At 42.8% G+C, this 22,440-nt stretch overlaps 1 protein-coding gene across 4 annotated transcripts in view; it reads left to right on the top strand.

Annotated features, from left to right (window-relative positions):
• micu3a (mitochondrial calcium uptake family, member 3a) overlaps positions 1-22,440 on the top strand; it is a 178,723-nt gene that overhangs the window by 34,566 nt on the left and 121,717 nt on the right. For all 4 annotated transcript variants that reach the window (XR_011885347.1, XM_072252655.1, XM_072252656.1 and 1 more), the window contains exon 2: positions 17,308-17,461. Coding sequence is in view for 3 of the 4 variants with exons in the window: in XM_072252655.1 (XP_072108756.1) it covers positions 17,308-17,461 (154 nt within the window). In the remaining variant the exon portion in view is untranslated. The remainder of the gene's footprint in view (positions 1-17,307; positions 17,462-22,440) is intronic.

Raw genomic sequence — 22,440 nt, 5'->3', positions numbered from 1 at the left:
GTCTTAATTCATTTTGTTGGCTTTATTGCGGGTATGTAGCATGCAAATGGTGGATGGATCTCCAATCAAATTGTAGATGTAACAACCAATCACATTCCCATTATGCCGGTCTTCCTACATTTACCATATAAAAGCTCAATGTGACTTGCTGGTTGTTGTACTTCACTATGAATATCATTCCCACAGGAGTTACCTTTTCTCCAGTATAAGTTCTTAGTTGGATATCTGCAGACTTCAGTGTAGTATTTTGGAAATGTTTTTCTAATCATTTTGTGGAATGACTGAAACAGCCAAGCCAGTGTCCAATTCCATTTTAATTAATTTGCCATTCAAGTGTAAGCCATATTGTTTGTCTGTTGTTAGTTTTCACATTGAAAATCTCAAGGCTTTTCAGTTCTGTGTTACTCTAATCTAGCGGTCGCCAACCTTTTTAAGCCCAAGATCCCCTACCTCGGCCTTAGTGAAAGGCAAGATCGACCTACTAAATCGTTTAGTCACAGGCATGCGCACCAGGCAGAAAAGACTGGAAGTAAAACCTCGCAACCCGGAAACAACCTCTCTTTACAAACAGTTTTCCATAGCGGGAGTATTGCTATATTACCATTATCTTAATTAGTATCACTTATTTTTATAATACTCACTTTACAACACCTTTAATTCTGTGTTTCATTATTTAATTTTATTTCAATAAGAAAAATACATGAATAAAAATAGACTGCTGCACTCAGTGTGATGACTGGGGCTGAACACTTCCTGCTGGTTCCCTGAAATTTGGCTCATAACTACAGACAGCCTGCCTGAGACGGTCTGTGAGGTGTCTGTCAGTAAGACAGCTCCTGTACTTAGATTTCATAATTTTTATCTGTTGCAGCAGAGTGCCCTCGCAAACCTCCTGACAGACTGAATATTTGAATGGACAGTTTCCTTTGTTAGACTGAATGTTGAATCTGCCACGTTTTTCAGGTGTTTTGTATTGGTAAGCTGTTACTGAGACACGAGTATAAGTTTCAGAGGTACACAAGATAATGACACCACTGTTTTTTGTTTCCCAGTTATTTACATTTGGGGAATGTTGGAATTTAAAGGGGGAGAAGCGTTGTAATCTGAGCATTATAAAGATAAGTTAATACAAATTAGGATAATGGTAATATAGCAATACTCCAGCTACGGAAAGCTGTTTGTAAAGAGAAGTTGCTTCTAGGTTGCGGGGTTTTACTTCCAGTCTTTTCTACCGCGGTGCATGCGCACTGGGCAGAAAGAACAACCCTGCAACCCGGAAACAATCTCTCTTTACAAACAGCTTTCAATAGCGGGAGTATTGTTATATTACTATTGTCCTAATTAGTATTACTTATTTTTATAATGCTCACATTACAACAGTATTTGTGTATTTATTTTTCATTTTTTTCGGGATCTACTGGGAAAGTCTCAAAGATCGACCGGTTGGCAACCACTACTCTAATCAATCAGATTTTTCATCAACAGCATGCAGATTAGTGCTCTTATTGAAACTGCAATTTGACTTTTCAATCCTTTTCTCTTTCTTGCACATTTCATTTATTTTTTGTCTACCTGATATGCTCTTTGCATATGTCCTGCTTTGTTACATTTTCTGCAAGTTTCTCCTTTGAATCTGCATTGGTCTGGTGTCTTCCACAACTATAACTCAATTTGTTCACCTGGGCTGGTTTCTGTTTAGACGTTGCAATTTTGTTCATGCTCACTTTCATTCCTGATTGCAACTCAATTGCGTCTCTCTCTGCTGTTTCTATTGATACAGCAATTTAAACTGTTCTTTTACATTTAAGCTGTGCTTCAGTTAAGAGCCATTTTTAATGCTTTTTTTGTAAAATTCCACATACTTAACAATCTCTGCATCATCAAGCCCATTGCTGAACTGACAATGCTCAGACAATTTCTTTAATTCAGCCACATATGCTGAAATGGATTCCACTTATGAAACCTAAAGTGTTGGTTGTAAATGTTCCTACATCACTTTCACACTGTTAGCAAAGTTCATTTTGGATGGTTTGGTTGAAGCCATTAAACTTCAAAGCAAACTGTTTATCTTTAAACCCAATGCACTCAGCATTGTTTCTCATTGGCTATTTCATTTGCTTCAAAATACTGTTCAACTGCACAGTATATAAAATCCAGTTATTTGTTGTGTAATCAAACATGTCTTATCTTTCCAATGTAGCCAATCATTTCTGCTCTTTTTTTAAAATAATTGTTATCACCCAGTACTTCCTCTATATGAACCCATGAACTCTTCTGTTTACTAATTTTTTTTAACTCAAGTGTCAGCACATGCTGGGCTGCATTTTTTTAACTCACCATTCCTCGCTGCATTTTTTTTAGTTCGGACATCTCACTGTTCTTCAACGGGTCAATAGCCATCCCAAGCTCATTTTATAAATACATTGTCACTAATGTTATGTTTTGTAACTTCAAAGGAAAACACGGGAGTCCGAAATGTGAGTCAAACTACTCTAGTGAGGTGTGGGCGTATATCGTGATAATGCAATTTGCATATTTATACATATAACCCATAATGATATTTAAATGAACAAGAATGCTTAGCCAAACAGTATATAATAAGATTGTTCAAAAATTATTGAAATACTAAATATACAACACTATTGAAATAGTTTATAATATTTTAATACTCTAGGAAGGAACTGTTTTTATTCATTTTTAACAGCATTTTTAAAGGTTAAGTTTACAATAGGGAAATCAGACATTCCAAGTTGATGTATGGTGATTAATTGAGAAGTCTCAGATTTTAAATTTGATTTTACATTTTATAGGGTAATGCTGTTAACCACAGGTGTGTGACATGATAGCCAAAATGAAATTGCTGCTTCTATTTATATTTAAGCTTTTGAGCTAGTAGATGATTATCAAGTTAGATAATGTCCTGGAAAAAATTGTTCACTATTTGTATGCCAAAATTCTGAAGTTCCCATGATTTTAACAGGAAATTTCTGGACTATTTCAGTGCCAGTTGAATGGTTTAAATCATTTGAGGAGTATATTTTGACATATTCCCTGAATTTGCTTTTAATAGTCTGTTTTTAAGCTGCCTTGAATTGAATTGACTTTATTTCTTATATCCTTAGCATGCATGAGGAGTAGAAATTTTTACGTTACATCTGTCTAAATGTGCAATGTACAATCATAGTAATTTATAATAAATAGAACAGTCAATGAAACATAGAAATACACTCAAATCAGCATGAGTTAATCAGTCTGATGGCCTGGTGGTAGAAGCTGTCCCGGAGCCTGTTGGTCCTGGCTTTTATGCTGCAGTACCGTTTCCTGGATGATAGCAGCTGGAATAGATTGTGGTTGGGGTGACTCGGGGGCCCCCAACGACCCTTCAGGCCCTTTTTTCCACACCTGTCTTTGTAAATGTCCTGAATTGTGAGAAGTTCACAACTACAGATGCACTGGGCTGTCCGCACCACACTCTGCAGAATCCTGCGATTGTGAGGTATAGTTCCCATACCAGGCAATGCTGCAGCCAGTTAGGATGCTGTCAATTGCGCCCCTGTAGAAAGTTCTTAGGACTTGGGGACCCATATCAAACTTCCTGAACCATCTGAGGTATAAGAGGTGCTGTTGTGCCATTTTCACCACACAGCTGGTGTATGCAGACCACATGAGGTCCTCAATGATGTGGATGCTGAGGAACTTAAAGCTGTTTACCCTTGCAGCCCCAGATCCATGCAGTCAATAGGGACTAGCCCGTCTCCATTCCTCCTGTAAACCACAACCAGATCCTTTGTTTTTGCGACAGTGAGGGAGAGATTGTTTTTTTGGCACCTCTGTGTCAGGGAGATGACTTCTTCCCTGTAGGCCACAAATTAGGCCAATCAATGTAGTGTTATCAGCAAATTTAATTAGCAGATTGGAGCTGTGGGTGGTGACACATTTGTGGCTATACAGGGAGTAAAGGAGGGGACTTAGTACACAGCCCTGAGGGGCTCCTGTATTGAGAGTCAGAGGGTTGGAGGTGAGGGAGCCCACACTTACCACCTGCCAGTGATCTGACAGGAAGTCCAGGATGCAGCTGGACAAAGCAAGGTCAATAGACAATAGACATTAGACAGTAGGTGCAGGAGTAGGCCATTTGGCCATTCGAACCAGCACCGCCATTCACTGTGATCATGGCTGATCATCCACTATCAGTATCCAGTTCCTGCCCTATCCCGATAACCTTTGATTCCGCTATCTTTAAGAGCTCTATCCATCTCTTTTTTGAAAGCATCCAGAGACTTGGCCTCCACAGCCTTCTGGGGCAGAGCATTCCATATATCCACCACTCTCTGGGTGAAAAAGTTTTTCCTCAACTCCGTTCTAAATGGCCTACCCCTAATTCTTAAACTGTGGCCTCTGGTTCTGGACTCACCCATCAGCGGGAACATGCTTCCAGCCTGCAGCGTGTCCAATCCCTTAATAATCTTATATGTTTCAATAAGATCCCCTCTCAGCCTTCTAAATTCCAGAGTATATAAGCCCAGTCGCTCCAATCTTTCGACATATGACAGTCCCGCCATCCCGGGAATTAACCTTCTGAACCTGTCAAGGCTGAGGTGTCTGTGCTGCCTGTCTAGCCTGGATGGAATTATGGCGTTGAATGCTAAACTATAGTCCAAGGACAGCATTCTCACAGAAGCACCCTTCTCCAGATGTGTAAGGACGGCAGACAATAGGTGCAGGAGTAGGCCATTTGGCCCTTCGAGCCAGCACCGCCATTCACTGTGATCATGGCTGATCATCCACAATCAGTATCTAGTTCCTGCCTTATCCCCATAACCTTTGATTCCGCTATCTTTAAGAGCTCTATTCATCTCTTTCTTCAAAACATCCAGAGACTTGGCCTCCACTGCTCTCTGGGGCAAAGCATTCCACATATCCACCACTCTCTGGGTGAAAACGTTTTTCCTCAACTCCGTTGTAAGTGGCCTACCCCTTATTCTTAAACTGTGGCCTCTGGTTCTGGACTCACCCATCAACGGGAACATGCTTCCTGCCTCCAGCGTGTCCAATCCCTTAATAATCTTATATGTTTCAATAAGATCCCCTCTCATCCTTCTAAATTCCAGTGTATACAAGCCCGGTCGCTCCAATCTTTCAACATATGACAGTCCCGCCATCCCAGGAATTAACCTTGTAAACCTACGCTGCACTCCCTCGATAGCAAGGATGTCCTTCCTTAAATTTGGAGACCAAAACTGCACACAATACTCCAGGTGTGGTCTCACCAGGGCCTGTACAGCTGCAGAAGGACCTCTTTGTTTCTATACTCAATTCCCCTTGTTATGAAGGCCAGCATGCCATTAGCTTTCTTCACTGCCTGCTGTACCTGCATGCTTGCTTTCAGTGACCGATGTACAAGAACACCTAGATCTCATTGTATTTCCCCTTTTCCTAACTTGATTCCATTTAGATAATAACCTCCCTTCCTGTTCTTGCCACCAAAGTGGATAAACTCACATTTATCCACATTAAACTGCATCTGCCATGCATCCGCCCACTCACCCAGCCTGTCCAAGTCACCCTGCATTCTCATAACATCCTCCTCACATTTCACACTGCCACCCAGCTTTGTGTCATCTGCAAATTTGCTAATGTTACTTTTAATCCCTTCATCTAAATCATTAATGTATATTGTAAACAGCTGCGGTTCCAGCACTGAACCCTGTGGTACCCCACTGGTCACAGCCTGTCATTCCGAAAGGGACCTGTTAATCACTACTCTTTGTTTCCTGTCAGCCTGCCAATTTTCAATCCATGTCAGTACTCTGCCCCCAATACCATGTGCCCTAATTTTGCCCACTAATCTCCTATGTGGGACTTTATCAAAGGCTTTCTGAAAGTCCAGGTACACTACATCCACTGGCTCTCCCCTGTCCATTTTCATAGTTACATCCTCAAAAAATTCCAGAAGGTTAGTCAAGCACGATTTCCTCTTCGTAAATCCATGCTGACTCGGACCTATCCTGTTACTGTTATCCAAATGTGTCATAATTTCATCTTTTATAATTGACTCCAGCATCTTCCCCACCACTGACGTCAGGCTAACTGGTCTATAATTCCCTGTTTTCTCTCTCACTCCTTTCTTGAAAAGTGGGACAACATTAGCCACCCTCCAATCTACAGGAACTGATCCTGAATCTATAGAACATTGGAAAATAATTACCAATGCATCCACGATGTCTAGAACCACCTCCTTAAGTACCCTGGGATGCAGACCATCAGGTCCTGGGGACTTATCAGCCTTCAGACCCATAGAACCATAGAACCATAGAAACTACAGCACAGAAGCAGGCCCTTTGGCCCTTCTTGGCTGTGCCGAACCATTTTCTGCCTAGTCCCACTGACCTGCACACAGACCATATCCCTTCATACACCTCCCATCCATGTATCTGTCCAATTTATTCTTAAATGTTAAAAAAGAACCCGCATTTACCACCTTGCCTGGTAGCTCATTCCATACTCTCACCACTCTCTGTGAAGAAACCCCCCCTAATGTTCCCTTTAAACTTTTCCCCCCTCACCCTTAACCCATGTCCTCTGTTTTTTTTTCTCCCCTTGCCTCAGTGGAAAAAGTCTGCTTGCATTCACTCTATCTATACCCATCATAATTTTATATACCTCTATCAAATCTCCCCTCATTCTTCTACGCTCCAGGGAATAAAGTCCTAACCTATTCAACCTTTCTCTGTAACTGAGTTTCTCAAGTCCCGGCAACATCCTTGTAAACCTTCTCTGCACTCTTTCAGCCTTATTTATATCCTTCCTGTAATTTGGTGACCAAACCTGAACACAATACTCCAGATTCGGCCTCCCCAATCCCTTATACAACCTCATCATAACATTCCAGCTCTTATACTCAATACTTCGATTAATAAAGGCCAATGTACCAAAAGCTCTCTTTGCGACCCTATCTACCTGTGACGACACTTTTAGGGAAGTTTGTATCTGTATTCCCAGATCCCTCTGTTCCACTGCACTCCTCAGTGCCTTAACATTAACCCTGTATGTTCTACGTTGGTTTGTCCTTCCAATGTGCAATACCTCACACTTGTCAGTATTAAACTCCATCTGCCATTTTTCAGCCCATTTTTCCAGCTGGTCCAAGTCCCTCTGCAGGCTCTGAAAACCTTCCTCACTGTCTACTACACCTCCAATCTTTGTATCATCAGCAAACTTGCTGATCCAATTTACCACATTATCATCCAGATCATTGATATAGATGACAAATAACAATGGACCCAGCACTGATCCCTGTGGCACACCACTAGTCACAGGCCTCCACTCAGAGAAGCAATTCTCTACCACCACTCTCTGGTTTCTTCCATCGAGCCAATGTCTAATCCAATTTACCACCTCTCCATGTATACCTAGCGACTGAATTTTCCTAACTAACCTCCCATGTGGGACCTTGTCAAAGGCCTTACTGAAGTCCATGTAGACAATATCCACTGCCTTCCCTTCATCCACTTTCCTGGTAACCTCCTCGAAAAACTCCAACATATTGGTCAAACTTGACCTACCACGCACAAAGCCATGTTGATTCTCCCTAATAAGCCACTGTCTATCCAAATGCTTGTAGATTCTGTCTCTTAGTGCTCCCTCCAATAACTTACCTACTACTGATGTTAAACTCACCGGCCTATAATTTCCCGGATTACTTTTCGATCCTTTTTTAAACAATGGAAGAATATGAGCCACTCTCCAATCCTCCAGCACTTCACCCGTAGACAGCGACATTTTAAATATTTCTGCCAGGGCCCCTGCAATTTCAACACTAGTTTCCTTCAAGGTCCGAGGGAACACTCTGTCAGGTCCTGGGGATTATCCACTTTAATTTTCCTTAAGACAGCAAGCACCTCCTCCTTTTCAATCTGTACAGTTTCCATGGTCTCACTACTTGATTCTCTCAATTCCATAGATTTCATGCCAGCTTCCTTAGTAAATACAGACGCAAAAAACCTATTTAAGATCTTCCCCGTTTCCTTTGGTTCCACACAAAGCCGACCACTCTGATCTTCAAGAGGACCAATTTTATCCCTTACAATCCTTTTGCTCTTAATATACTTGTAAAAGCTCTTTGGATTATCCTTCACTTCGACTACCAAGGCAACCTCATGTCTTCTTTTAGCCCTCCTGATTTCTTTCTTAAGTATTTTCTTGCACTTCTTATACTCCTCAAGCACCTGATTTACCCCCTGTTTCCTATACATTTCATACAACTCCCTCTTCTTCTTTATCAGAGTTGCAATATCCCTTGAGAACCAAGGTTCCTTATTCCTATTCAATTTGCCTTTAATCCTGACAGGAACATACAAACTCTGCATTCTCAAAATTTCCCCTTTGAAGGCTTCCCACCTACCAATCACATCTTTGCCAGAGAACAACCTGTCCCAATCCACGCTTTTTAGATCCTTTCTTATTTCTTCAAATTTGGCCTTCTTCCAGTTCAGAACCTCAATCCTAGGACCAGATCTATCCTTGTCCATGATCAAATTGAAACTAATGGTGTTATGATCACTGGAACCAAAGTGCTCCCCTACACAGACTTCCGTCATTTGCCCTAATTCGTTTCCTAACAGGAGATCCAATATTGCATCCCCTCTAATTGGTCCCTCTATATACTGATTTAGAAAACTTTCCTGAACACATTTTACAAACCCTAAACCATCTAGACCCCTAACAGTATGGGAGTCCCAATCAATGTATGGAAAATTAAAATCCCCTACCACCACAACTTTATGTTTCCTGCAGTTGCCTGCTATCTCTCTGCAGATTTGCTCTTCCAAGTCTCGTTGACTATTGGGTGGTCTGTAATACAATCCCACTAATGTGGCCATACCTTTCCTGTTTCTCAGCTCCACCCATAAGGACTCAGTAGACAAGCCCTCTAATCTGTCCTGCCTGAGCACTGCTGTAATATTTTCCCTAACAAGCAATGCTACTCCCCCACCTTTCATTCCTCTGCCTCGATCACATCTGAAACATCGGAACCCCGGAATATTAAGCTGCCAGTCCTGCCCCTCCTGTAGCCAAGTTTCACTAATTGCTACAACATCATAATTCCATGTGTCAATCCACGCCCTCAACTCATCCCCCTTCCCCGCAATACTCCTAGCATTGAAATATATACACTTCAGAAGATTTTTACCACCACTCACAACCTTTCTATCAGCGGATTTGCTTAAACTTTCAATATCATTTATTTTCACCCCAGCCACACTGTCAGCTCTGGCACTCTGGTTCCCATCCCCCTGCAAATCTAGTTTAAAGCCTCCCCAATAGCACTAACAAACCTCCCTGAAAGGATATTGGTCCCCCAACAGTCTATCCAACACCATTTCCTGCCTAATATAAATTTCCTTCAGTTCATCCATTACCCTAGGACCTTTGGCCACTATTATATCTGGGAGATTGTTTGTGTCTTCCCTAGTGAAGACAGATCTAAAGTACCTGTTCAACTCGTCTGCCATTTCCTTGTTCCCCATAATAAATTTACCCTTTTCTGTCTTCAAGGGCCCAATTTTGGTCTTAACTATTTTTTTCCTTTTCACATACCTAAAGAAGCTTTTACTATACACCTTTATATTCTTGGCTACTTTACCTTCGTACCTCAGTTTTTCTCTGTGTATTGCCTTTTTAGTTATCTTCTGTTGCTCTTTAAAAGTTTCCCAATCCTCCGGCTTCCCATTCATCTATAAAAACGCAAACACGAGGAATTCTGCAGATGCTGGAAATTCAAGCAACACACATCAAAGTTGCTGGTGAATGCAGCAGGCCAGGCAGCATCCCTAGGAAGAGGTACAGTCGACATTTCGGGCTGAGACCCTTCGTCAGGACTGACTGAAAGAAGAGCTAGTAAGAGATTTGGAAGTGGGAGGGGGAGGGGAAGATCCAAAACGATAGGAGAAGACAGGAGGGGGAGAGATGGAGCCAAGAGCTGGACAGTTGATTGGCAAAGGGAATATGAGAGGATCATGGGACAGGAGGCCCAGGGAGAAAGAAAAGGGGGAAGGGGGGGGGAAACCCAGAGGATGGGCAAGGGATATAGTGTGAGGGACAGAGGGAGAAAAAGGAGTGAGAGAGAGAGAGAAAGGAATGTTTGTATATAAATAAATAACAGATGGGGTAGGAGGGGGAGGTGGGGCATTAGCGATAGTTTGAGAAGTCAGTGTTCATGCCATCAGGTTAGAGGCTACCCAGATGGAATATAAGGTGTTGTTCCTCCAACCTGAGTGTGGCTTCATCTTTACAGTAGAGGAGGGCCGTGGATAAACATATCAGAATGGGAATGGGACATGGAATTAAAATGCGTGGCCACTGGGAGATCCTGCTTTCTCTGGCGGACAGAGCATAGGTGTTCAGCGAAACGATCTCCCAGTCTGCGTCGGGTCTTGCCAATATATAGAAGGCCACATCGGGAGCACTGGACGCAGTATATCACCCCAGTCGACTCACAGGTGAAGTGTCACCTCACCTGCAAGGGCTGTCTGGGGCCCTGAATGGTGGTAAGGGAGGAAGTGTAAGGGCATGTGTAGCACTTGTTCCGCTTACAAGGATAAGTGCCAGGAGGGAGATCGGTGGGGAGGGATGGGAGGGGACGAATGGACAAGGGAGTGTCATAGGGAGCGATCCCTGTGGAAAGCAGAGAGAGAGGGGGGGAGGGAAAAATGTGCTTAGTGGTGGGATCCCGTTGGAGGTGGCGGAAGTTATGGAGAATAATATATTGGATCCGGAGGCTGGTGGGGTGGTCGGTGAGGACAAGGGGAATCCTATTCCTAGTGGGGTGGCGGGAGCATGGAGTGAGAGCAGATGTGCATGAAATGGGGGAGATGCGTTTGAAAGCAGAGTTGATGATGGAGGAAGGGAAGCCCCTTTCTTTAAAAAAGGACATCTCCCTCTTCCTGGAATGAAAAGCCTCATCCTGAGAGCAGATGCAGCGGAGACGGAGGAATTGCGAGAAGGGGATGGCATTTTTGCAAGAGACAGGGTGAGAAGAAGAATAGTCCAGATAGCTGTGAGAGTCAGTAGGCTTATAGTAGACATCAGTAGATAAGCTGTCTCCAGAGATAGAGACAGAAAGATCTAGAAAGGGGAGGGAGATGTCGGAAATGGACCAGGTAAACTTGAGGGCAGGGTGAAAGTTGGAGGCAAAGTTGATGAAATCAACGAGCTCAGCATGCGTGCAGGAAGCAGCGCCAATGCAGTCGTCGATGTAGCGAAGGAAAAGTGGGGGACAGATCCCAGAATAGGTTTGGAACATAGATTGTTCCACAAAGCCAACAAAAAGGCAGGCATAGCTAGGACCCATACGGGTGCCCATAGCTACACCTTTAGTTTGGAGGAAGTGGGAGGAACCAAAGGAGAAATTATTAAGAGTAAGGACTAATTCCGCTAGACGAAGCAGAGTCATGGTAGTGGGGAACTGGTTAGGTCTGGAATCCAAAAAGAAGCGGAGAGCTTTAGTCGTAGTCATAGTCATAGTCATACTTTATTGATCCCGGGGGAAATTGGTTTTCGTTACAGTTGCACCATAAGTAATTAGATAGTAATAAAACCATAAACATATAAATAGTAATATGTAAATTATGCCAGGAAATAAGTCCAGGACCAGCCTATTGGCTCAGGGTGTCTGTCCCTCCAAGGGAGGAGTTGTAAAGTTTGATGGTCACAGGCAGGAATGACTTCCTATGACGCTATGTGTTGCATCTCGGTGGAATGAGTCTCTGGCTGAATGTACTCCTGTGCCCAACCAGTACATTATGTAGTGGATGGGAGACATTGTCCAGGATGGCATGTAACTTGGACAGCATCCTCTTTTCAGACACCACCGTCAGAGAGTGCAGTTCCATCCCCACGACATCACTAGCCTTACGAATGAGTTGTTGATTCTGTTGGTGTCTGCTACCCTCAGCCTGCTGCCCCAGCACACAACAGCAAACATGATCGCACTGGCCACCGCAGACTCATAGCACATCCTCAGCATCGTCCGGCAGCTTTGAGACCTTCCTGATGGGGGATGGAAGTATATAGGGACTGGACATCCATGGTGAAAATAGAGCGGTGGGGGCCAGGGAACTTAAAATCATTGAAAAGTTTAAGAGCGTGAGAAGTGTCACGAACATAGGTAGGAAGGGATTGAACAAGGGGGAATAAAACCATGTCGAGGTATGCAGAAATGAGTTCGGTGGGGCAGGAGTAAGCTGAGACAATAGGTCTGCCAGGACAGGCAGGTTTGTGGATCTTGGGCAGCAGGTAGAAACGGGAAGTGCGGAGTGTGGGAACTATAAGGTTGGTAGCAGTGGATGGGAGATCCCCTGAGCGGATAAAGTCAGTGATGGTGTGGGAGACAATGGCCTGGTCCTCCTTTGTGGGGTCACGATCGACGGGTAAATAAGAGGAGGTATCCGTGAGTTGTTGCTGTGCCTCGGCAAGGTAGAGGTCAGTGCGCCAGACTACAACAGCACCCCCGTTATCGGCGGGTTTTACAGTAAGGTTAGGATTAGTGCAGAGAGAGTGGAGAGCAGAGCGTTTGGAAGGAGTAAGGTTGGAATGGGAACAAGGTGCGGTGAAGTCGAAACAGTTGATGTCCTATCGGCAGTTAGCAATAAAGAGATCCAGAGCAGGCAGAAGACCAGAGCTGGGTGCCCATGAAGAGGAGGAGGGTTGAAGATGGGAGAAGGGGTCATCGGTGGGGGTGGGAGAGTCCTTGCCGAAGAAGTAGGCTCGGAGACGGAGTCGGCGGAAGAAGAGTTCCAGGTCATGGCGTACGCGGAACTTGCTGAGATGTGGGCGAAGGGGGACAAAGATGAGGCCCTTACTCAGTCATGGCGTTCTGCCCCAGACAGTTGAAGGTCAGAGGAGATGGTAAAGACCCAGCACAGATGAGAGCTGGGATCAGAGGGGGGAGGGGGAGGCTGGGGGTGTCAGTGGAGAGGGGAGGGTTGGGGTGAGAGGAAGATGGAGCCTCTGAGGGCCCAGGAGCTGACGGTGGGATCTGAGGGAGACGGGATTGCAGAGTGGTGGTGGGGGAAGGGGAGACGGGAGTCACAATAGCAGCACATAAAGACCCGGCCTGGAGTTCAAGGCTGGAGTCGAGTCTCCGTAACTTCCGCCACCTCCAACGGGATATCTTTCCCTCCCCCCCCTGCTTTCTGCAGAGATTGCTCCCTACGCGACTGCCTTGTCATTCGTTCCCCCCCCACCCCCCATCCCTCCCCACCGATCTCTCTCCCGGCACTTATCCTTGTAAGCGGAACAAGTGCTACACATGTCCTTACACTTCCTCCCTCACCACCATTCAGGGCCCCAGACAGTCCTTCCAGGTGAGGCGACACTTCCCCTGTGAGCAGGCTGGGGTGATATACTGCGTCCGGTGCTCCCGATGTGGCCTTTTATATATTGGCAAGACCCGATGCAGACTGGGAGATCATTTCGCTGAACACCTACACTCTGTCCGCCAGAGAAAGCAGGATCTCCCAGTGGCCCCACATTTTAATTCCATGTCCCATTCTCATTCTGATATGTCTATCCACGGCCTCCTCTACTGTAAAGATGAAGCCACACTCAGGTTGGAGGAACAACACCTAATATTCCGTCTGGGTAGCCTCCAACCTGCTGGTATGAACATTGACTTCTCAAGCTTCCGCTAATGCCCCACCTCCCCCTTGTACCCCATCCGTTATTTATTTATATACACACATTCTTTTCCTTCTCTCTCTCTCTCTCCCTCCCTCTGCTTTTTCTCCCTCTGTCCCTCTCACTATACCCCTTGCCCATCCTCTGAGTTTTTCCCCCCTTCTGCTTTTCTTTCCCCCTGGGCCTCCTGTCCCATGATCCTCTCATATCCCTTTCGCCAATCAACTGTGCAGCTCTTAGCTTCATCCCTCCCCCTCCTGTCTTCTCCTATCATTTTGGATCTCCCCCTCTCTCTCCCACTTTCAAATCTCTTACTAGCTCTTCTTTCAGTTAGTCCTGACGAAGGGTCTCGGCCCGAAACGTCGACTGTACCTCTTCCTAGAGATGCTGCCTGGCCTGCTGCATTCACCAGCAACTTTGATGTGTGTTCCCACTCATCTTTGCTATGTTATACTTCTCTTTTATCTTTATACTGTTCTTTACTTCTCTTGTCAGTTACGGCCTCCCCTTACTCCCCTTAGGATCTTTCTTCTTCTTTGGGATGAACTGATCCTGCACCTTCCGCATTATTCCCAGAAATACCTGCCATTGTTGTTCCACTGTCATCCCTGCTAGGGTATTGTTCCATTGAACTTTGGCCAGCTCCTCCCTCATAGCTCCATAGTTCCCTTTGTTCAACTGTAATACTGACACTTATGATTTTCCCTTCTCCCTCTCAATTTGTAGATTAAAGCTTATCATATTATGGTCACTATCTCCTAATGGTTCCTTTACCTCGAGGTCCCTGATCAAATCCGGTTCATTGCACAACACTAAATCTAGAACTGCCTTTTCTCTGGTAGGCTCCAGTACAAGCTGTTCTAAGAATCCATCTCGGAGGGACTCCACAAACTCCCTTTCTTGGGGTCCAGTACCAACGGTATGTAGAGCAGTGGCTATTGCGTCGTTTGTTGATCGGTTGTGTTGGTAGGTGAATTGTAAGGGGTCCAGTTTGGGTGGTAGCACGCTGCAGATGTAGTCCTCGACCAGCCTGTCAAAGCATTTGCTTATTATTGAGGTGAGTGTGACAGGACGCCAGTTGTTTAGGCATGTTACCTTGTACTTTGGACAATGGTGGATGATGTGAAGCAGGAGGGCACTCTACACTGGGAGAGGAAGAGATTAAAAATGTCTGCAAACACACCTGCCATGTGTGCTGTGCACATCCTGAGTACTTGCCCTGGGATGCCGTCTGGTCCCGCAGCCTTGCGACTATCCATTTGTTGGAAACATCTGCATACCTCAGCTTCAAAGATGACCAGGTTGCAGGTTGTAGCAGTGGCTTTCCTTGGAGGCTCAGAGTTAGCAACATCGAACCAAGCGTAAAAGCGATTGAGCTCATCTGGGAGAGAGGCCGCGATGTTGGTGGCACCAGTACATTTGGCTTTGAAGTCTGCAATGGTATGCAACCCTCGCCACAAGTCACATGTGCTATTCGTTGTGAATCTTGACTCAATTTTGTCTCTGTATTGTTGTTTTGCAGCCTTGATAGCTTTGTGCAGATCATAACTGCTTTTCTTGAGCTCCTGCAGATTGCCGGCAGCATAAGTTCTGGGTTGTGTGGTAAGTGCTGCTCGCACGGAACTATTGGTCCAGGGTTTCAGGTTCCGGAAGACCCTGACCGACTTCTGGGGGACAACATCATCAATGCACTTCTGGATGAAGCACGTGACTCCATCCATGAACTCGGAGACATCCTCATCATGGAAGACATTCCAGTTGACGTCATTGAAGCAGTCCTGCAGCATGGAGACCGATTGGTCGGACCAACAGTGGACAGTTTTAACTATGTCCGCCTCTTGTTTCAGCTTCTGCCTGTACGTCGGCAAAAGCAGGATCAATGAGTGATCTGATTTTCCAGTAGCTGGGCAAAGGAGAGCTTTGTAAGCGTTGGAGGGCTGTTGCATGCCATACTCGCATATTACTCTTGATGTTCCTCTTTCCTTCAGGGTCTCCACCACTCTCTGCCACGCCCCTTGTCCCTTCCCCCCACCCCCCACCACACCCGCTCTCTGAATATATTTAATGTGATTGATAGGTCCTTGATCAGTAAGGGCGTTAAAGTTATGGGGAGAATGCAGGGTTGAGAGGGATAATAAATCAGCTATAATAAAATGGTGGAACATACTCTATGAACCAAATAGCTTAATTCTGCTCCTGTGTCTTATGGTGCTCTTATGGTCTTATTCAAGACTTTGGAGAAAACAGTAGAATAGAGATAAAGTAATTGAGTTTTGTTTATGAGACGGGCAATAATATGAGATCTGAATGCAAAAAAATGACAAAGCCTGTCAACAAGCAGGGAAAGGTCATTCAGTTGTTCTGTAGAAACAATTAAAAATTAGAGGTGAATCTATACATGTAAGATGAGACCAGTGGCCCCCCTCACCTATTTAAGATGTCCATAACTTTGCATGACAATTATCTTAATTAAAAAAAAAACAAAATTAATGTGGGAGTAGTCAGGTTAGGCCATACTGGAGAGAGACAAGTAATTAATATTAGGGTTTATTGCCTTAGTTTAGTTGTTTATTTTGATTATGAATGTCATTTACACCAATTATCATTACTAATGCTGCATAGTTGCCTGTTAAAATTGCAGCTACTGGATATCATGCAATGTGATACCATTAACATGAGAAAGGTTAATTGTTCTCCAATATGTGAGCTATTGTTACTGTACAACTTGCAATAAGTTTAAATTAAATGAATGCATCTTAAAAAAAACTTGATATGTAGTCCTCTTTTCAAACACTAATTCTCAGTAATAGTAAATCACTGTAGTTCTTTTATACTCATTGTCTTGAAAGAGCAACCAAGTGATTCATTAATTTTTTATCTGATGACATACGTATGTGAGATGTACTTAAGATGAAAAATATTGATTCTAATATTAGTTTTTTGATAAAATTTGTGTAGTGCATTTCTTAAAAAGCATAAAAAATTAAACTAGGATGGCAAATACAGACATGCAAAAATAATGCATGCTTAGATATTGTATGTTTTGGTAATCAATATGAAAGTCATAAGTGTCATTGTCTTTTTCCAACTTGTAAAATAAATAGATAATTATTCAGTCTTTTAATTGTCAAGTCCTATTTATGTGGTGTGTACAGCAGCAGAGCCAGATGCAGTGGTAATAGACATCCAGCTCATCTCAGACTTTGGTATTTCAGTTGGAAATTGCTGGTCATTGGCACTGTGACTAAAAATGGACAGGGAAAAGAGTTCACTCCTCCCAGATCAACTAGCTAAATCCTTTGAAATTAGGCCACAACACTGGATTAACACTCTCTACATGGTGAATGGTGCAAAGTGAAATCACGTTTGTTTTATTAAACTTCAACTGTTTTCTATTAATCATAAGTTGTTACACAACATTGAGGATTATGTGGGTTTTGAAATGACAGTGTGCTTTTAAATTTTTTCTGTTTCATTTATTAAGAAACATTATGATCAAATTGAATTGAATAGAGTGCCATGAAATTTCACATCTAAGTGACTTAATACATTATGAGTTGCTACTACATAAATATAAATGTCAGTATTCAAAAACATAAGACCAGCATTTAATTTTGTATCTTTCAGAATACAATAGAAGAAATTGACTTTGAAGATGTAGAACTATATGTTTCTTCCCAGGAACAAAGATTTAGACTCTTTACATCGCTGGAATATGAAGGGCAGCTCTTTATGACTCCACAGGACTTCATTGAATCTGTCACAACAGATAAACCAAGAAGTAAGTATATCTGTTCTCTCCAAATGATTTCATATGTAACCATTTTTAAAGCATAGAAAAAGAGCTGCTACTTTGGGAGATGTTAAATGCAGATTTTGAAGAAATGTGAAAACAATGGAACTTAGGAAAGGGGCACTTAATTTGTCCAAATACATATAGACTGGAGGCAGAAATGGTCTTGAGTTAAGAATTTGTAGTTGGAGCTGGAGAAGATGATAAAAGGTAAAGGAAAATAAAGTGTTTCCAGGGAATTTCAATGCTCATTTCTAGAACAGAGCAATACTGGATCTAGTTTTTGAAGATTAAGGTGTAGGACAAAGTGGTCCATTTTAATGCAATAACATATGATGAAAATGATCAGATCAGTCTTTAAACGTTATGTTATAGACCCATGACAATGAAAAACCAAAGATAAAAATATCCAACTAGAAAACTGAAGTGGAGAATGCATTTAGATGATTTTAAGAGAAATTTTGTAATGTTTGACTTGAAACATTGCCTAAGAACACTCCCTATGAAGTTGAATTAAGAGACATCCAAATTTGATGCTCCCAAGATAATGAAAAAATTTAACTTTAAATTAAAATAGGAAAAGAATGTTGGAAGAGCTATCAGGAGTAGAATTCTTATGAAAATCAAGTCAAATGCAGAGTACATAAGAAAATTGAAGAGGGTTTCATGAAGGATTAAAAGCTAGGTAATTTCAAAGGAAACACAAAAATATTTTATAAACTTAGAAAATGATAGATCCAGAATGTAAATTCCATGGACAATGGGTAGGGTCTGTTTCTAGAAATGATGTAGAGATGCCTGGGTGTGTCTGTTTCCGTATTGCAGTTTATGACTACAGCTGTTGACTGTATTAAATCCTCATGCAGATAGCAGTATGGTGCTTGCGTCTACAAATTGGGCTTTTCAAGAGCACAGAATTTGAGTCAATATAGAGAAGCACCTTGCAAAATAAGCAGAACCTACTGAGTATATTCACAAAACCGCAATCTATTTCCAGGGGAATTGAACTGTTGAGATTGCAGTCCTGTGAGTTGGAATAATTATTTTTGGCGTGAATGGCCACCCACTGTGTTGTAATCAGTATGTGTAGTGTATTCAATCTTTCTGTAATATTTGAGTATTATGGAAATATATTGTTAGATTAAGCATTATTTGTTCACATAATTCATTATGGGTAATATATAAGAAGTACGTGAATGATGTACGTCGTTTGCCACCACCGCATGTGTGAGCGTCTCACTAGTAGAAAAAAGAAAGAAAAACTAAGTAGATAAGTATCCCGGCTCCTATGTTTTTCTTTCAATTAGTTTCTTGAGTTACAAAACTTAACAGTGTTAACAAGGAAGTTTTGAAACAAACCCAAGGTAACTACCTACCTGTTGATGTGCAGCACATTTTTCTTCGGAAGGGGAAATAAGCATTCAGGTTATAGTCTAAAAAGACAAAATAATGAATGAAATTAGCAAGCAATGAGTATGGGCATAGGTTCATAAACAGTAAGTACTGGGTGATAATAAAACAAAAACTAGAACTGTCTGGCTACATCGGAAAGATAGGCTCATTCAATTGCACAAGAAATAACTGGATGATGTCTGCTGAACGAATTTGGTATTTTTAAGCAGATGAAATAGCTGATGAAAACAAGTGTTAGTGTTGCTGAGTGCAATGAGTGGAAGAGCTCACATGCACTAGACCAAAGCAGGTTTAAAGTGAAAACTTGCAGAAAATGCAACAAAGTAGGAAATATAAAAAGAGTATGTCGGGTGTACAAAAATAAATGACTGCACAGGGAAGAGAAAAAGATTTAAAAAGTCAAGTTGGAGTTTCAAAAAGAGCATTAATCTGCAAGTTGTTGATGAAAAATCTGGTAATGATGAGATTGACACCGAACTGGGTAGCTTTGAGATTTAAATTGTGAAAGCTAGCAGGAGATGATCAATATGGCTTACACCAGAAGTAAATTGCAAATTAATTAAAATGGAATTGGACACTGACTCAGCTGTTTCAGTCATTTCACAAAATGAGTTTGAACGGTATTTCAAAGATACTGAACTGAAGCCTGCAGATATCCAACTAGGAACATAAGCTGGAGAAAAGATCTTTGCTGTAGAAATGACATTTGTAACAGTGAAATACAACAACCAACAAGCCACATTAGACTTGTAGGTGGTAAAAACAGCAGGACCAGCATTGTGGAGCTGCACTTGGCTGAGGGAACTACAACCTGAATGGAGATTTATCCAACATTTGCCACATCCCCTGAAAACAGTCAATTGAAAGCAAATGAACAATGGTACTGAGTGATGCCACAGCAATGTTCAAAGATGACATTGGAAAACTCAAACATACCAAGAGTAAAATGGAGTTAAATTAAAATGCCACACCCACGTTTAACAAAGCCTCTTCCTATTCCTTATACAATCTATGATAAAGTAGCCAGTAAGCTAGATTTTATGGAGGTCGAAGGAATTCTTTCCAAGGTTGAGTGGAGCCCATAGGCAACATTAGTGGTGCTAGTAGCCAGGAAAAAAATGGGTCTGTCAGGATTTGTGGTGATTTTAAGGTTGCCATTAACCCAGTACTGGAAGTACTGTAGATCACTGCCCTTTGGCCAGGATAGAGGATATCTTTGCAAACCTTTCTGGAGGGATGCACTTCACCAAAGCGGACTTGGATGAGATGTACCTTCAGCTGGAGATGGAAGAAGAGTCCAGTGATTCTCACCATAAGCACTCACAAAGGGCATGATCGCTATAATAGGCTTATTTTTGGAGTAGCATATGCACCTGCACTCTGGCAAAAAGCTACGGACCAGGTGGTACAAAGCTTTTTTCCAAGTACTCAGTGTTACCTGGGTGACATCATTGTTACTAGTAAAGATGACAAGGAACATCTCTAAGATCTTGGGACAGTGTTAAAAACATTAGAAGATTATGGGCTTAGAGCAAGACATAACATGTGAATTCTTTAAACCAAGCATTACTTACTGGGGTTCACACCATTGACACACAAAAATTACACGAGTGTGCTAAGAAAATTCAAGCAGAGGTGAATTCCCTTGGGCAGGGGTCCCCAACCTTTTTCGTACTGCGGACCGGTATCATATTGACAATATTCTTGCGGACCGGCCGACCGGAGGGGCGGGAGGGTTGCCAACGTACCAGAGTAGCAGTCAAATACGTTGCGTTTACCCCGAGAAAGACTACAATGACCATGAAGCCTTGCGCGGGCACCAGTGCGCATGCATAACTTGTGCATGCGTTTACGTGCCGATTTCTTAAAAATTGCTTTTGCCGATTCTGTTGGCGGCGGCGGCGGGGTGTGTTAATCACGACTGGAATATAGGTGATAAGTGGCTAATACACTCAATTTTGTTTCTAAAAGGGTTTAACGAATTTAATATTAAACACACAGCGCATATTTTCCTCGCATGAATATAGCGATAAGACAAATATCAGGGGAGGACAGGGGAGCTTGAAGTGTTGAACGAACTTCCAGTAGAAGTGGTAGAGGCAAGTTCGATATTATCATTTAAAGAAAAATTGGATGGGCATATGGACAGGAAAGGAATGGAGGGTTATGGGCTGAGTGCAGGTCGGTGGGACTAGGTGAAAGTAGCGTTCGGCACAGACTAGAAGGGGCGAGATCACCTGTTTCCATGCCGTAATTGTTACATGGTTATATAAGTCACTTATAATAGCATCATAACATTTTAAGTAACGTTTGGATATCAAACACACAGCGCATATTTTCCTCGTGTGAACATATAAGATCATTGCAATGCACCAATATCGCTGAATCAGTGAGAGCCCTGGGCTTATTTTCCTGCAACAAGTCGTTCCCATCGAGGGGTGATGGGAGACAGCGATACTCGAAGGGAGTTCCTTATGTCCAGTCTATTCCGCAATTTAGTTTTCATTGCATTCATTGCAGATATATGTTGGAAATGGAAGCAACGTTTTCAGTGCTTTCCTGACCATCTCAGGATATTTAGCCTTGACTTTGATCTAGAATGCCGGCAGAGATGTTATGTCAAACATACTTTTCAGCCCGCCGTCATTTGCAAGCTCAAGGAGTTAATCTCCTTCCCGCGCTGACATGGATGACGCGCGGGTAATGACCTCGCGTGCGTTCAAGCTCAACAGTGGGCGTGACAGGGAATGAGGAAGGGTGCAGCTGACTCCTATCGCCAAATCATATCGTTTCCTTGCGGACCGGTAGCGCATGCCTTGCGGCCCAGTGGTTGGGGACCGCTGCCCTCAGGCCAAAGATGTGTCATAGTTGTGGTTCTTTTTAGGATTTGTCAATTCTATAACAGGTTCCTGTCAAACCTGGCTACCGTGCTCCACCCCTTGAACTCATTACTACAGATCAGGAAGAAATAGCAATGGAGATGGCTTTCCAAAAAGGAAAGGAAATGGTGACAACAGACACTGTACATTAACATTAGGATCCATATCATCCAGTGAAGTTTGTCTGTGATGCCTTGCCTTGTGGTACAAGTGCAGTCATGTCGCATGTTATGTGATGTAAATGAATGCCCATAGTCTTTGCATCACTTTCCTTTCCACTGCAGAGAAAAATTACACACAGATTGACAGCGAGGCCTTAAGTCTGCTTTGCAGTGTAAAACATTTCAATCAGTACCTTTATGAGAAAGAGTTTACCCTCATGACTGCTCATCAGCCACTAGTGTCCATTTTGAATCCACAGAAGGGTGTTCCATTGACAGCATCAGCACAAATGTCTTGGAGAACACAATTACAAGATTGAATTCATGAGGATAACTAATCATGGAAATGCTAATAGATTGTCCTGCTTACCCTTGCAAAAGGAAGTACCTACAAAATTTACAAAAGAAGACACTTCTCTTGACATATTCTTCCTAATGCAAATCGAAGATCTCTGTGTTACAGCAGAGATGATCCAAAGGGAAACCAGAAAAGACCCCACACTGTCTCAGATTT

The sequence above is a fragment of the Mobula birostris genome, chromosome 3, assembly GCF_030028105.1.
Source record: "Mobula birostris isolate sMobBir1 chromosome 3, sMobBir1.hap1, whole genome shotgun sequence".
Classification (NCBI taxonomy): Eukaryota; Metazoa; Chordata; class Chondrichthyes; order Myliobatiformes; family Myliobatidae; genus Mobula; species Mobula birostris.
The sequence above is the reverse complement of the archived record's forward strand: the minus strand, read 5'-3'. Positions and strand labels throughout refer to the sequence as shown.